We start from the raw sequence: 14938 nt of genomic DNA on the forward strand, positions 1-14938 counted from the left end.
CCACCCCCCCTAAATTGCCCCCAGTAGTGGCCACCCCTATACAGTGCTCCCAGTAGTGGCCACCCCCATAAATTGCCCCCAGTAGTGGGCACCCCCCCCATAAAGTGTCCCCAGTAGCGGACACCCCCTATTTCAGTGCCCCCCCCTGCCCTGTGCTAGGCTTACACACACACACACAAAGAACAAAAAAAAATTAAACTTACCTGGTCCCCGCTCCTGACGCGACCGCTGCTGTCCGAGTCCCAGCCCACTCTTCTCCTGCTGGCGGCTGTCTGTTTGTAAACTGTGTAGGGCAGACCGCTCTCACTGCGGTCTGTCTACTCTTGTGGGACCCGGGGGACTTGTCCACCCCTTGGCTACTGGTGGCACTGCCGGGCGGCGCCCCCCCTTTGGTCGGCGCCCCTGGCGAGTGCCATCCTGGCCAATGGGCAGATACGCCCCTGGTCGTGATCTACCTTTTGGCCAGGTCTGGTCTAAATTGTTCACACATCAAGCTGCACAGTTAGGATGTCATTGCCATGAATCCATAGGTCACCAGTGAATCAAGAGAAACCAGGATAGTGGTTTCATCCTAAATACACGTTTGCAATAAGAGACAGAGGTTACTACCAGGTAACTACAGAATGGAGATGTCTGGGTCAAGTAATGCTGTGTTATATATTCTATCTTTCTTTCTTTCATATATAGTGCTCAAATTTAAAAAAATATATTTTTTTTCTTAATTATGGTACTAAAAGATAACTTGGGGATCAGTAAAAACTTTGGTAATTCCTGGCAAAACCAATGTAGTACATACACTGATCAGTCATAACATTAAAACCACTGCAGGTGAAGTAAATAACATGGATTATCTCATAACAATGGCATTGTCAGGGGGTGGGATATATTACGCATCAAGTGAACACTCCAGTTCTTGAAGTTGAGGTGTTGGAAGCAGGATAAATGGGCCAGTGTAAGAATCTGAGCGACTTTGACAAGGGCCGTATTGTGATGGGTAGATGACTGGGTCAGATCATCTCCAAAACAGCAGGTCTTTTGGGGTGTTTCCGCTGTACAGTGGTTAATACCTACCAAAGTGGTCCAAGAAAGGACAACTGGTGAACCGGCAACAGGGTCATGGGCCCCCAAGACTCAATGGTGACCATGTGGAACAAGAGCGAAGGCTAAGCCCATCTGGTCCTACCCCACAGAAGATATACTGTAGCACAAATTGCTGAAAAAGTTAATGCTGGCTATGATAGGAAGGTGTCGGCACATACAGTGCTTTGGAGCTTGCTGCGTATGGGGCTAAGTACCAGCAGACCAGTCAGAGTGCTCATGCTGACACTGTCCACCGTCAAAAGCGCCTACAATGGTCACATGAGCGTCAAAAATGGAGCAATGGAAGAATGTGGCCTGGTCTGATGAATCACGTTTTCTTTTACATCATATGGATGTCCAGATGCTTGTGCATCGCTTACCTTGGTCAGAGATAGCACCAGAATGCACTGTGAGAAGAAAGCAAGCCGGTGTGATACTCTGAGCAATGTACTGCTAGGAAACCTTTGGTCCTGGCATTCGTGTGGATATTACTTTGTCTGCAACAATGTTTTAAGAATGGTACTTGTCAAAGTACACCCCTTCATGGCCTTGGTATTTCCTGATGGCAGTGGCCTCTTTCAGCCACACTACAAAAATTGTTCAGGAATGTTTTGAGGGACAAGACAAAGAGTTCAGATGTTAACGTGAACTCCAAATTGCCCAGATCTCAATCCGATCGAGCATCTGTAGGATGTACTGTAAAAACAAGTCCTAGCCATGGAGGCGCCACCCCGCAATTTACAGGACTTAAGGGATCTGCTGCAATCGTTTTGGTGCAAGATACCACAGGACACCTTCAGAGGTCTTATGGAGTCCATATCTCGACGGGTCAGAGCTGTTTTGGCAGCATGAGGGGGACCTACACAATGTAATGTTATTGCTGATCGGTGTACATATTTACAGATTTCAGTAAGAGAAAATGTTATGCCTGGAAATGTTTTAATATGAATTACAGTATATTTGTTTGTGTGTGATTAATTAACTAATTATGAAATGTGCTAGAGAATTTCCACTGTAAGCTCCACTTGGGCAGGGACTGATATGAATGATTAAACATTCTCAGTAAAGTGGTGTGTGATATGTTGTTGCTATATAAACAAAGGTTCTTATTCATATTATTTATTTTTGCTATAATACATTTAGTTTTAAAAGTAATCATTATAAAATAAAAGCTATGAAGACTACATAACACAAGGTACCAGTATAGTGTTTGAAACTAAATATTTTCAGGTGAAAGTCAGTGGTGACCTTTTGTCCGCTTACCTTCCTTTCTTTTCACAAAGAGCAGAAGTCAGGGAAAATGTGAATTAAAAGTTCAAACCAAGGAATAACCATCTAAAACTTCCCAGGGGCATAACATCGGAGACCTATTATTTATAAAGTATGAGGTACTTACAGATGTGTCCTCATACACTATTGCTGTAGTCATGCCAAAGAGCCCTTCCCTGCAATCCATGTCCTGTCTGACTCTGCAGAACGTCTTTTTCGGTCAATAATGTATCTTAGTCGCAAATGGATGCGACACACCGCTCCCTGAGACTGCACTGATTAATTTGTATATGTGCGTGGCTGAGTCTGATTTTGAATACGAAGTGCTATGATGCAGCTGCCACGGTTATTTTCCACGCCATCGCCGTTGTATATCTGTGCGCAATTGAAACACAAGTGTCACATATCAAATGAATCTGTACAATCTCTGGATGCGTATTGCTTGGCGCAAGTGGAGTCCGATGGGACCTTGTGGCTCACTCACATCAGGCATCTCGCGCCACAATGTGTATTTAGGCTAGGTATATGAGGACACATCTGTATATGCTATGGGAGCATGTATAATCCATTACTCCAGATGCTCAAACATTTTAGCAATTTATTCATTTTAGTCAAATGAAATTGGTTGGAGTATTGCACAGCTTGCCTTAGGGGCTGATTCAGAGATGTACGTTATTTCAATGTTAACACACCTCTCCGATGTTTAAGATCTGCACATGTGCAGGAGCCACACCGCGCATATGCAGAGCTGGGTCTGTGATGCTGCTCACCGTGACCCAAAAGCTGCAGCATGATTGACATGCTGCTGGCATTTGGGGGGTGGTGGCGGACAGCGTTGCAGAACGTGTGAGCCCAGTTTTCTGGGCGTGCCAGAGCCAGTGAAGCTGCATCCAAAGATGCAGCCACTGACTTTGGCATGTGTGATTTCATCGGACATCCTGAGTAACCTGAGGATTACTCCGATGTCCGATGGTCATGCAGTTTATCCGATGGCTTTGTCTTTAGACACGGCATCAGATCAGGCAGTGGGCTACTTTTTGCGTAATATGCCTCCTGCGGCTTTTGCATAATTTTGCACAGCAGCTGCGTACAAACAAGGGTGACACTTCGATTTCTAGTGCCTCATTCTTGTGACCTCCCTTCTCATAACTGTTGGATTTTTGTGCTTTCCTTCCCAGGACTGTTGTGGAAATTGCAGTGACGATGAAGATGAGCCAACTCGCTTATAGCCCCTGTGGGACCCTGAGACTGCTCAGTTGAATTGGTTTACACTTTTTTTTTTTTTTTTGCACATATATTGCCTCACACTTCCTCTGCAGAAAGGCATTACAATACAGTGATCTGAATTGCGCCTCAATCGTCTGCTAAAGGAAAGGCGTTCAATATGTTATTGTAATGTATAAATTTTAAATATATATAAATATAGGAATGTATATTTTCAGCATTTTGCCCTCACTGGCTTTAGGAACTCCTTCCCTTGCTGCCATAGGCCAAAGGACTGCACAGGCCTCTCAGGAAGGACTGGCTAATAGAAATTAATTGTCCTCTATTTTTACCTTTTTGTCCTAAGAGATGTTTTTATTTTGTTTAAAAAAATGTATTTTTTTTACGTATATATAGGAATAAGTGGGTTGAATTGAACAGAATGTCCCTGCACCAAATACCTATCCTTTATAAGTTACTGTGTACATTATGTTTATTATTAAGTGCGATATAAAATTAAGTTTAATGTATAAGATTTCAGTAATCCGATATGTGAAATGCACTCTTAAAGCATTTAGATGTGTCTTTTTAAACCAAATTATTTATTAATATTTAGGGTTACACTGGGAAATATGACAGTATCTTTCAGCTACGATATAATCCCACACATTGGAAGGGTTTGGTTTCATTGTACTGTGCTATGGTGCCAATGCATTATGCCTTTTAAAGTTTCTGTTTTCAAGAAATAAGGCTTCTTCATAAAGGATCAGGAGAATGTATCATCCTGATGTTAGTGTATGTAGGTAATGGAATCCTCCACGCACATATTGTAATGTGGGGTACACACTTGAATGGCAAATAGTTAGATCAGCCAACCGATCTAACGGTGTGGCAAGGTTATGCACAAACGACCTTGTGCATACACACTTACCAATCGGTATATGTCTAGCCAGAACAACCAGCTGTGGTTCCTGTGGCCAGCATATGGGTCACTCGGTCGGCCGTGTGTACACACAAGCAGTTGTGAAAGATATACAGTATCTTTCAGATACATCACATCTGCCGTACAGCACGGCTGATGCAATATATCTGTGAAAGACGTCTTTCATAGATACATAGGGCCAAATGTAATAGGGTGAGAGTTTAGAAAAAGTGAGAGTTTAGCAGTAAATTCTCACACTGGTTGAGTTTTATCTTCAAAATGGGAAAACATCTGGATGAGATTTTAAATCATGAGTTTTTTGAGTGTGAAAACATGCGAGTTTGTTCTGTTGCTTTGTTCTCAGACTTTATTACATTGGCCGAGTTTAATAAGTGTGAGAAAACTGTCACATTTTCTAAACTCTCCCCCTGTTACATTTGGCCCATAGTGTGTACACACTGCAAGATGCACTGAACGATATATAGTTTGTCGGCTGTAGGAACGATATATTGCCTGGTGTGTACCCTGGCATAATAAATGAGAAGAGCAATTATGCACAAATCGTTTGTAGCAAAGTCTTGCATGAAATAACACACTGCTACAATGTCACCCGTCCAATCTACTGCAGAATATAGAGTTGCCTGGTTCATCAATGCTTCTCCAGTGCCTAATGTTTCACCAGAAATGCCCTCAGCACTGACCAGGATTGTTAAATATCCTCTTCTGGTCTCTGAGGACAGTTGGATGGCTGCATTTGTACCTGTACTCCTTTATCATAGCACTACTACTGTACTTAACTGTACTGCTGCAATGTCACCAAAATGCCTGGATTATCATTTTTATTTTCTTTGTAACTTTTACTTGGTTGATTTTTATACATTTTCGTTTTCTTACAAGAAAAATGCTCCAGTTTTTTTTTTTTTTTTTTTTTTGGTCTGTGTGAATTTCTAACTGAAAGGGGACAATGACAGGAGACCTATAACATATGAATGTATGGCTGTCCTGTAATTACACACAAAGCTTCTCAAGGCAAAATGACAGAAATTTTATTTATAAACTGCATTTTTGTCTGCTGGGTGGTTTCAGTTGTCAACCATATTTGAATAGCGCCACCAGGTGGTTAGTTTAGTATCGAGTTACTGTAATATTAAAATATGGCCACTTTCACTCATTCTTAGCAGAACTATTTCATGGATCTCCTTTCTAAAACAAGCAGGATAAAAGCAAGCAGATGACTGCTTACCTGGTAAAATTAGTATATCAATAATTTTATGTTTTAAGGTGTGATACACTATGGCAGGCCTGGCCAACCTGTGGCTCTCCAGCTGTTGTGAAACTACAAGTCCCAGCATGCCTTGCCACAGTTTTGCTATTAGGGAATGCTAAAACTCTGGCAAGGCATGCTGGGACTTGTAGTTTCACAACAACTGGAGAGCCACAGTTTGGCCAGGCCTGCACTATGGAGTCTTTATTTGTAACATTTATGTATACATAACACTTTACAGTGTGGGGCAAGCACAGTAGTAGCACAGAACGGAGCATTGACAAATGGCAGTGGGAAAAAGGGGATGTAGTCTGCATCCCAGCGTGCAGGATGCTGACGGTGGATATACCGGCGCCAGAATCCCAATAGCGTTGTGATCCCGGCTCCAGAATCCCGACCGCCGGCATCCCTAAGGTAAGTATCGGGGGTTCGGGTTAGGCACTAGGAGGAGGGTTAGGTTTAGGGTGTGGGCAGAGGGAGGTTTAGACAATAGGGGGGGGGGGGGGGGGAGTTAGGCACCAAAAAGGGAGGGTAATCGTGTAAAGAAGTTTAGAGTGGTCAAGAAGGTGGCTTGGGCATTTGGTAATTTTGCCTAAAGAGATATAGAGGTATAAAGGTCGATTTTGATCCATTAAAAATCGATCAACATCGATGTTGAGTTTCTGGGGCTAAATCACACATTTATTAATACTTTAAACAATTTTTTATTTTTTTTTTCTGTCAGTAAATGTGTGATTTAGCCCCAGAACCACAACATCGATGTAGATAATTTTTTCTTGATTAAAATCGACCTTTACTAAATATGCCCCTTAGTTTTCAAGGAATATTAAAGCTTTGGACCACAGAGTGGGTGCAGCCCGGAAAAAGTACTTTGAATCAGGATTAAGAACAGGAAAAGGTTTGGGAGATATTTCGAGGCAAGGGAGGTGATGTATGTTGGGGCAGTTTTGTTAATGGCTTTTTATGTTAGTAGACATGTTTTTATACTTGATTCGGTTAAATACAGGCAACCAATGTAAAGACTGACAGTAGAGCAACTGTAGAAGAACGTTTTCAAACAAAATAATTCTAGCGCTGCATTCCAAATAGATAGCTGTGGCCAGGGGTGGATTGGGATTGAATTGAAAACCAGCCCGGGAAATTTCTGGAAGCAGCCCTATTAACGCGGGGTCTGATGAGGGGGCGGGTACTATCGATGGGAGCGGGATTACTCCTCATAGGGCCTGATTCTGAGTTGGACGCAACTATTATATATTATAAAATCAAAGCACAAGAAGGGGGCGCCACATTGTGCATCAAATCGTAAAATAATTTATTGTTATCATTAAACACTTAAAAACGGCATGCGTACCAATATGCGGTTGAAACCACAACTAGTATAATAGATTCATACAGAGGGGATGTAGTTGATATCCTGAGGGGTCAGGATGCTTGCGCTCATAATACCAGCGCCACAATCCAGATGGTAAGTATTAGATTTAAGGTTAGGGGTTAGGCACTAGGGGGAGGGCTAGAGTTAGGCTGCGGGGGAAGGGCTAGGGTTAGGGTGCGGTACATCACAACGCCCAGCCACGCTTGGAGCAGTGGCGTTACTGTGACGTGACTGGATTCGGGTAAATTACTGGGAAAGACATCAGCAGCACAATTCTTTGGTCCATGCTAGGACTGATACGGTGGTTTCAACTAAAGGAGAGAGTTGTTCACAGCTAAAGCAATGCAATCAGTCTGGGACCTATTCCATTTTGATATTTTATAAGAATCTGAATTAGCGCAAAATTTGTTTGAGATAGATAGATAATGATATGGATAGATATAGATCTCTCTATAGACATACATTTAGCATTATCACATCTAAATAATTAATTACTACATGTGCAACCTACATAAATATCAGTGTGCATGATATTGAAGTAACACAAACACATAGGACACCTTAAATATATATATATATATATATATATATATATATATATATATATACATACAGTGTGTGTGTATATATATATATATATATATATAATACAGTTTACACACACACACACGTGTGTGTGTATGTGTATATATATGTGTGTGTATATATATGTATATATGTGTGTGTGTATATATATATATATATATATATATATATACATACACACACACAGGTGCATAAATATTGGGAGATTGACAGAATTTTAATATTTTGGCCTCTATTCACCACCACAATGGCTTTGAAATGAAACAAACAAGATGTGCTTTAACTGCAGACTTTCAGATTTAATTTGAGGGTAATTAGATCCAAATCAGGTGAACGGTGTAGGAATTACAACGGTTTCTATATGTGCCTCCCACATTTTAAGGGGCCAAAAGTAATGGGACTATCAACTCAAAAGCTATTTCATGGACAGGTGTGGGCTATTCCCTTGTTATATCATTATCAATTAAGCAGGTAAAAGGTCTGGAGTTGATTCTAGGTGTGACATTTGCATTTGGAATCAGTTGCTGTCGACTCTCAATATGAGATCCAAAGAGCTGTCACCATCAGTGAAGCAAGCCATCATTAGGCTGAAAAATCAAAGCAAACCCATCAGAGAGATAGCAAAAACAATAGGTGTGGCCAAATAAACTTTTTGGAACATTCTTAAAAAGAAAGAACGCACCGGAGAGCTCAGCAACACCAAAACACCCAGAAGACCACGGAAAACAACTGTGGTGGATGACAGAAGAATTACTTCCCTGGTGAAGAAAAACCCCTTCACAACAGTTGGCCAAATCAAGAACACTCTCCAGGAGGTAGGTGTATGTGTGTCAAAGTCAACAATCAAGAGAAGACTTCACAAGAGTGAATATAGAGGGTTCACCACAAGATGTAAACCATTGGTGAGCCTCAAAAACAGGAAGACCAGATTAGAGTTTGTCAAACAACATCTAAAAAAGCCATTACAGTTCTGGAACAACATCCTATGGACAGATAAAACAAAGATCAACTTGTACCAGAGTGATGGGAAGAAAAGAGTATGGAGAAGGAAAGGAACTGCTCATGATCCAAAACATACCCCCTCATCAGTGAAGCATGTTGGTGGTAGTGTCATGGCGTGGGCATGTATGGCTGCCAATGGAACTGGTTCCCTTGTATTTATTGATGATGTGACTGCTGACAAAAGCAGCAGAATGAATTCTGAAGTGTTTCGGGCAATATTATATGCTCATATTCAGTCAAATGCTTCAGAAGTCATTGGACGGCGCTTCACAGTGCAGATGGACAGTGACCCGAAGCATACTGCAAAAGCAACCAAAGAGTTTTTTAAGGCTAAAAAGTGGAATGTTATGCAATGGCCAAGTCAATCTCCTGACCTGAATCCGATTGAGCTTGCATTTCACTTGATGAAGGCAAAACTGAAGGGAAAATGCCCCAAGAACAAGCAGGAACTGAAGACATTTGCAGTAGAGGCCTGGCAGAGCATCAACAGGGATGAAACCCAGCGTCTGGTGATGTCTATGCGTTCCAGACTTCAGGCTGTAATTGCTTGCAAAGGATTTGCAACAAAGTATTAAAAAGTGAGAGTTAGATTTAGGATTGTTTAGCTTGTCCCATTACTTTTGGCCCCTTAAAAAGTGCGAGGCACATATAGAAACCGTTGTAATTCCTACACCGTTCACCTGATTTGGATGTAATTACCCTCAAAATAAATCTGAAAGTCTGCAGTTTTAAGCACATCTTGTTTGTTTCATTTCAAAGCCATTGTGGTGGTGAATAGAGGCCAAAATATGAAAATTCTGTCAATGTCCCAATATTTATGCACCTGACTGTATGTATGTATATATATATATATATATATATAAACTGTGTGTGTGTGTATATATATATATATATATATATATATATATATATATTCACACAGTATATATATATGTACAAAAGTGTGTGTATATATATATATATATGTATACATACACACATATATATATACACACACACACACATATATATATATATATATATATATATATATATATATACACACACACATTTAAGTGTTATATGTTGTGACTTACATCGTGTCCCTCCCGCCCGGTCGCTCCAGCTCTGGACCAGCCCTGCCACCCTACCCCTTCTCCCCTTCCCGGCTCCTGCTGCTGTGAACTAACTAACCCCTGACGGTGGCTGTTGGAGGCGGAGCCGTGAGGTGTACCTCACGTGCTCCGCAATGCCCCATGGGAGGAGCTGCTGCGGCTCGGCATGCACAGCAGCACTCCCTCTCCATTTCACTATGAATGAGCTTCTGCACATGCGCAGAAGCTCATTCATGACCGCTACCCGGTAGGAGCTGAGCTCCGATCGCGGTAGCGGCCAATAAAGCCACCGCCGGCCGGCCTGCAGGGTGGGGGGAGTGGAGACCGGCCCAGCGGGAACTTTCCCGCAGTTCCGGCAGCCCAATCCGCCCCTGGTTGTGGCGATAATTTGGTAAGGGTGATCACCTGTAAGAAGGGAATTGCAGCATATTGAATGCATGTATTAAACTTTTTGCATTGAATTCTGGTAGGTCTATGCACATACTGGAAATGTTTCTTAGATGTATGTAACAAGGATTTTATTTAAACTGAATGTGGGGAACATAAGACATACATAATATAATGTAGGCAGCTGCTGTTGGCTAGTGGGAATATTATTAGCACAGGCTTTGAAAAATTGAGTTTGAGGTGGTGAGAGACGTCCAAGATGAGATGGCAGAGAGACATGAAGTTATGCGGGCCAACACAGATGGTGAGCGATCTGGATAGAATAGACCAATATGGGTATTATTTGCATAGAGATTCTAATGAAATTGAAAAGAGTTTATATATTTTCCAAAATAAGTGGTGTAAATAGAAATTAGTAGATGACCTAGCACTGAGACTTGGGGTACTTTAACTGAAGCGGAGATGAGTTCAGTACAGAGAAGTAATAACTAAAGGAACAATTTGAGAAGTAGGATGAGAACCAGGCTTGAAAACCTAAGGAATGTAATGTTTGCTGCATTTGACACTATTGTCCTCTCACCTCATACATATAGGTTTAGGAGAATTAGCACTTTAGATATATCAATGCTGAAATCATTGCCGTGTTGGGTGCAATAGGTTGTGTGAGGCCAGGGTAGGCATGTCTCTCAAGTAGTTTCGAGGGGCATGGGAGTTGAGAGATTGTGATGGTAATATGAGAAAGCCTTTGTATCAGATTATGGGTGTTTTTCATGAAAGCTTGGAGAGATAAAATTGTGAGATAAAGTACCAACCAATCAGCTCCTGTCATTTTTCAAACACAGCCTGTAAACTGACAGGCGCCGATTGGCTGGTGCTTTATCTTTTGCAATTTTACCTCTCTCCAAAGATTCCAGTGGAGCGAGAGATGACATGTTAAGCACAGGAGATGGCAATCGACTGATTTGTAAAGGATAGGTTCAAGTGAACAGGTAGTAGAGTGGGAGGAGGAGAATAGAGTAAATGCTATTTCCTCACAGGATAGAATATAACATTTCTTGTCTAGTCTTGTCCATGAAGTAGGAAGCAAGATCTTGGACAGTGATATTGCCAGAGTTATTCTAGTAGGAAGGATGAGAATAAGTTGAGTTGTATTAAAAAGACATTCAGAGTTTCTAACCCAGATGGGAGATAACACTAGAACTATGTATATTTGGCAAGATTGTTATTGATAGATGTGGTAGATAGCAGTATATTTGATAAAGTCATGAAAAGTACCAGATTTAAATTCATGATATTGTACTTAGACGTGAGTGTTTGACGGCTGCGTTTCTGTAGTGCCATCATGAGATGATGTGGCAATATTTTGGTGAGTTGGAAAGCATGTGTATCACTGTTGTTTGACTTGTGGTGATCACTGTTAGTGGAAGTGGAGAATAGGGGTTGTGATGGTTTGGCAAAGTAATTACTGATCACAAAGGATAAAGTTATTTCTTATTATTGTCTTTAAATGTAGTATATAGTCAATGTAGGTAAAGCCTCCAGACATTACTGCGCACAGTAACCCTAGACTGGAACCGCCGCAGGGCAACCCATTAGCCGGCGGCGGTCAGCAGTGGCGCTCGTCCCCCCATACCCCGGTGTCCACTAGGCCACCAGGGACACATAACCGCCGGGCTCTGGAGGAGGAAGGGCCCGGCGGATCTCAGCCTGGCTGGGGGAGATGGCACGCCTGCTCAGCAGCTGGCCCCTCCCCCCAACTCAGCGCGCCTCTGCTCCACTCTCAGGCCATGCTGCAGTGGACTCCTCCTGCAGGCACCACCCCCCAGCAAGCGTTTGGGGGCCATTTTCTGACTCCCAGGCAGCGGTGAGTAGCTGGTGGCCTTTGTCCCTCTACATACTCTAATTCCCAGGTCTGGTATGTAGTTGCAGCCTTCTTAACCCTTTGGTTTTGAAGTTGATTTGCAGCACTTTTAAGCCTTTCAGTCTCCACTGACTTTAAGGTTGATTTAAAGTGCCACGTATTGCGGAGTTTTTCTCCTGCATTGTTTGTGATTGTGTCTGCTTTACTTTCTACTATAAATATTACTGTACACTATTTTCCATTTAACTCTGACTTGCTGTCCAGGTCTGGTTAGGTCACAAACAGTTTCTGTGTATAGTGTTACTTGTACCCCTATTTACACACCTATATATCCTTTCATCATGTCCAGTGGTGAGGATAATGCCCGGGTGTCTATCCCCGCCTTGCAGTCTTGTGTGCGTTGTGCTGCGGGCATTGGGGAGACTGATGTGCTGCGTGAGGGTTTATGAGGTAGGTCCCTCTTCAGTCCTTGGGACTGCGCAAGAACCCCCGTGGGCGTGCTTTGCTCAGGCACTGCAGACGCTTATGGTTCGCATGACTGTGCCCCCTGTAATCCCCCAAGTGGGGTCTTCACAGCAACCGCTGGTTCTGGCTCCTATACCACAGATCCAGTTGGCACCGCAGGTGGTTAATGTACCACAGGGGTACATTAACATCAGGTCAACCTGTCTGCAGGCTCTGACCTGGACTCACTATCTAGGACACCTAGGGCGCTGGCAAAAAGGCCGTCTGTGTCTCCTCGCCATCCCTATGTGGACGAGGTCGTCCGAAGACTATGGGGTACTTCCAGAGTCTGACTCTGAACTATCCCCAAGGGATGAGCAGCACAAGTCCAGTGTTTACATTCCAGGCTTGGTCCGTGCAGTAAAAGACGTGTTGGTCATTGAGGACGAAGATCCCCCTCCGGCTGTTAAATCTAAACACCCCTTGTTTAAGAGGGTTAAAAGTACTACAGCCATTTTCCCTCTGTCAGATCAGCTAGTGGATCATCTTTAGGAGGCGTGGAAGGCTCGGCGAGGCGGTTCCAGCCGCAAAAGCGTCTGGTAAATGCATACCCCTTTCCTGAGGAGTACTTCAAGAAATGGGTTTCACCTCCTGTAGTGGACTCCCATGTAACACGCTTAGTCAGAAGTGCGACCTTACCTATGCCTTCCATTGCGTCCTTAAAGGACTCAACTGACCGGAAGGTGGAAAACTGTCTAAAGTCCATTTACTCCTTGTCAGGAGCAGTGGCCAGACCGTCCATGGCTATCTCTTGGGTAGCTAGAGCCGTGGAATCCTGGGCAGATCTGTTGGAGGAGTCCCTGTCTCCTGAAGCTTCATAGGACCAGTTGTCCCTGGTGGGCAAGATACGGGACTCAGCTACCTATATGAATGAGGCGGCTTTGGATGTCAGTTTGTTATCCTCCAGAGTGTCAGCCGCGGCTGTCACAGCACGCAGGTCATTATGGCTCTGGTCCTGGAGGGCGGATGCGGATTCTAAAAAGGGGCTGGAGGTTTTATCCTACAACGGAAAAGTATTGTTTGGCACAGATCTAGACAAGATCGTGGACACTTGGGCAATGGCCAAGTTGGCTCGCCTGCCATCAGCCTCAGTCCCCTCTGGTTCCCGAACTCCATCCTTTCGGCCCTACAGAGCGCAGCCTAGGCTTAATAGCCAGTCATTTCCCAAGCAGACAGCGGTCACGAAGACTGGCAGACCCAAAAAGCAGGCTTGGGAGTACAATGCGTCCAGCCTCTAAACCGGACGACAAGTCCACAGCATGACGGGACGGGTCTCCCTTTGGGGGACCCCACAGTTGCAGGCAGACTTCTTCAGTTTACCCAGTACTGGCATCAAACTACAACAGATGCCTTGGTAAGAGAGGAGGTCTCTCGGGGTTATGCCCTCTCGTTTCGCAGCCGACCCCCTCATCAATTCTTCCATTCGGACGTCTCCTTATTGATACAGGAGGCAGGATGTTCCCTGCGCAAGGCAGGAGTGATTGTCCCAGTACCAGAGCCCCAGCGGGGCATGCGGTTTTATTCCAACTTGTTTTTGGTGCAAAAGCCCAATGGGACCTACCACCCTATCCTGAATCTCAAGGGCCTAAACAAGTTTCTCAGGGTTCCTCGTTTCCGGATGGCTATGGAACCGGGGATTTCATGGTATCCCTGGACATCAGGGATGCCTATCTACATATCCCGATTGCGGCTTCGCATCAACAGTTTCTCAGGTTCACTGTGCAACAGCAACACTTCCAGTTCCAGGCATTACCCTTTGGTCTATTCACGGCTCCTCTGGTATTTACACAAATTATGGCAGTGGATCCGCCTATTACCATATCTGGACGATCCGTTGCTCCTAGCAGGATCTCCAGAGGTACTTCTCCATCACCTACAGGTGACCATTTAGTGCGTTCAGTCGCATGGATGGGTCATAAATTGGGAGAAGTCATCTCTAATTCCGTCGCAGAGGATGCTGCATCTAGGAGCTCTATTGGACTCACAGCAGCAAAGGATCTTCCTGATGTCAGACAAGATCTCTGTGTTGCAGATACGGGTACGCAGATATCTCCACAGTCGCCAGGTCTCTGTGCATGCAGCAATGCAATTGCTAGGGACGATGGTGTCAACATTCGACATAGTGGAGTATGCGCAATTTCATTCGAGACCTCTAAAGGCATTGATCCTTGCCCGATGGGACAGATCACCTCAGAAATTAAAGGCACAGTCAATGGTGCTCTCCCCGGAAGTCAGGTTGTCTCTGGCTTGGTGGCTGCAAACTCAGAATCTCACCCAGGGCCACCCCTTTTGGATACCGGACTGGACCCTACTGACAACAGATGCCAGTCTGCGGGGTTGGGGCGCAGTGTCAGGTCCCCACTCCTTTCAGGGTCAGTGGACGCTAGAGGAAGCC

The 14938-nt window shown here is 43.8% G+C and overlaps 1 protein-coding gene across 3 annotated transcripts in view; it reads left to right on the plus strand.

Moving 5' to 3' along the window:
• Positions 1-5336, plus strand: part of GRK6 (G protein-coupled receptor kinase 6) — an 83249-nt gene extending 77913 nt beyond the window's left edge. For all 3 annotated transcript variants that reach the window (XM_088465458.1, XM_088465456.1, XM_088465457.1), the window contains one exon: positions 3528-5336. In XM_088465458.1, the coding sequence (XP_088321584.1) occupies positions 3528-3609 (82 nt within the window). In that variant the 3' untranslated portion in view covers positions 3610-5336. The remainder of the gene's footprint in view (positions 1-3527) is intronic.
• The last annotated feature ends 9602 nt before the right edge of the window (positions 5337-14938 follow it).

This window comes from Taudactylus pleione, unplaced genomic scaffold (genome assembly GCF_031769625.1).
Source record: "Taudactylus pleione unplaced genomic scaffold, aTauple2 ptg001990l, whole genome shotgun sequence".
NCBI lineage: Eukaryota > Metazoa > Chordata > Amphibia > Anura > Myobatrachidae > Taudactylus > Taudactylus pleione.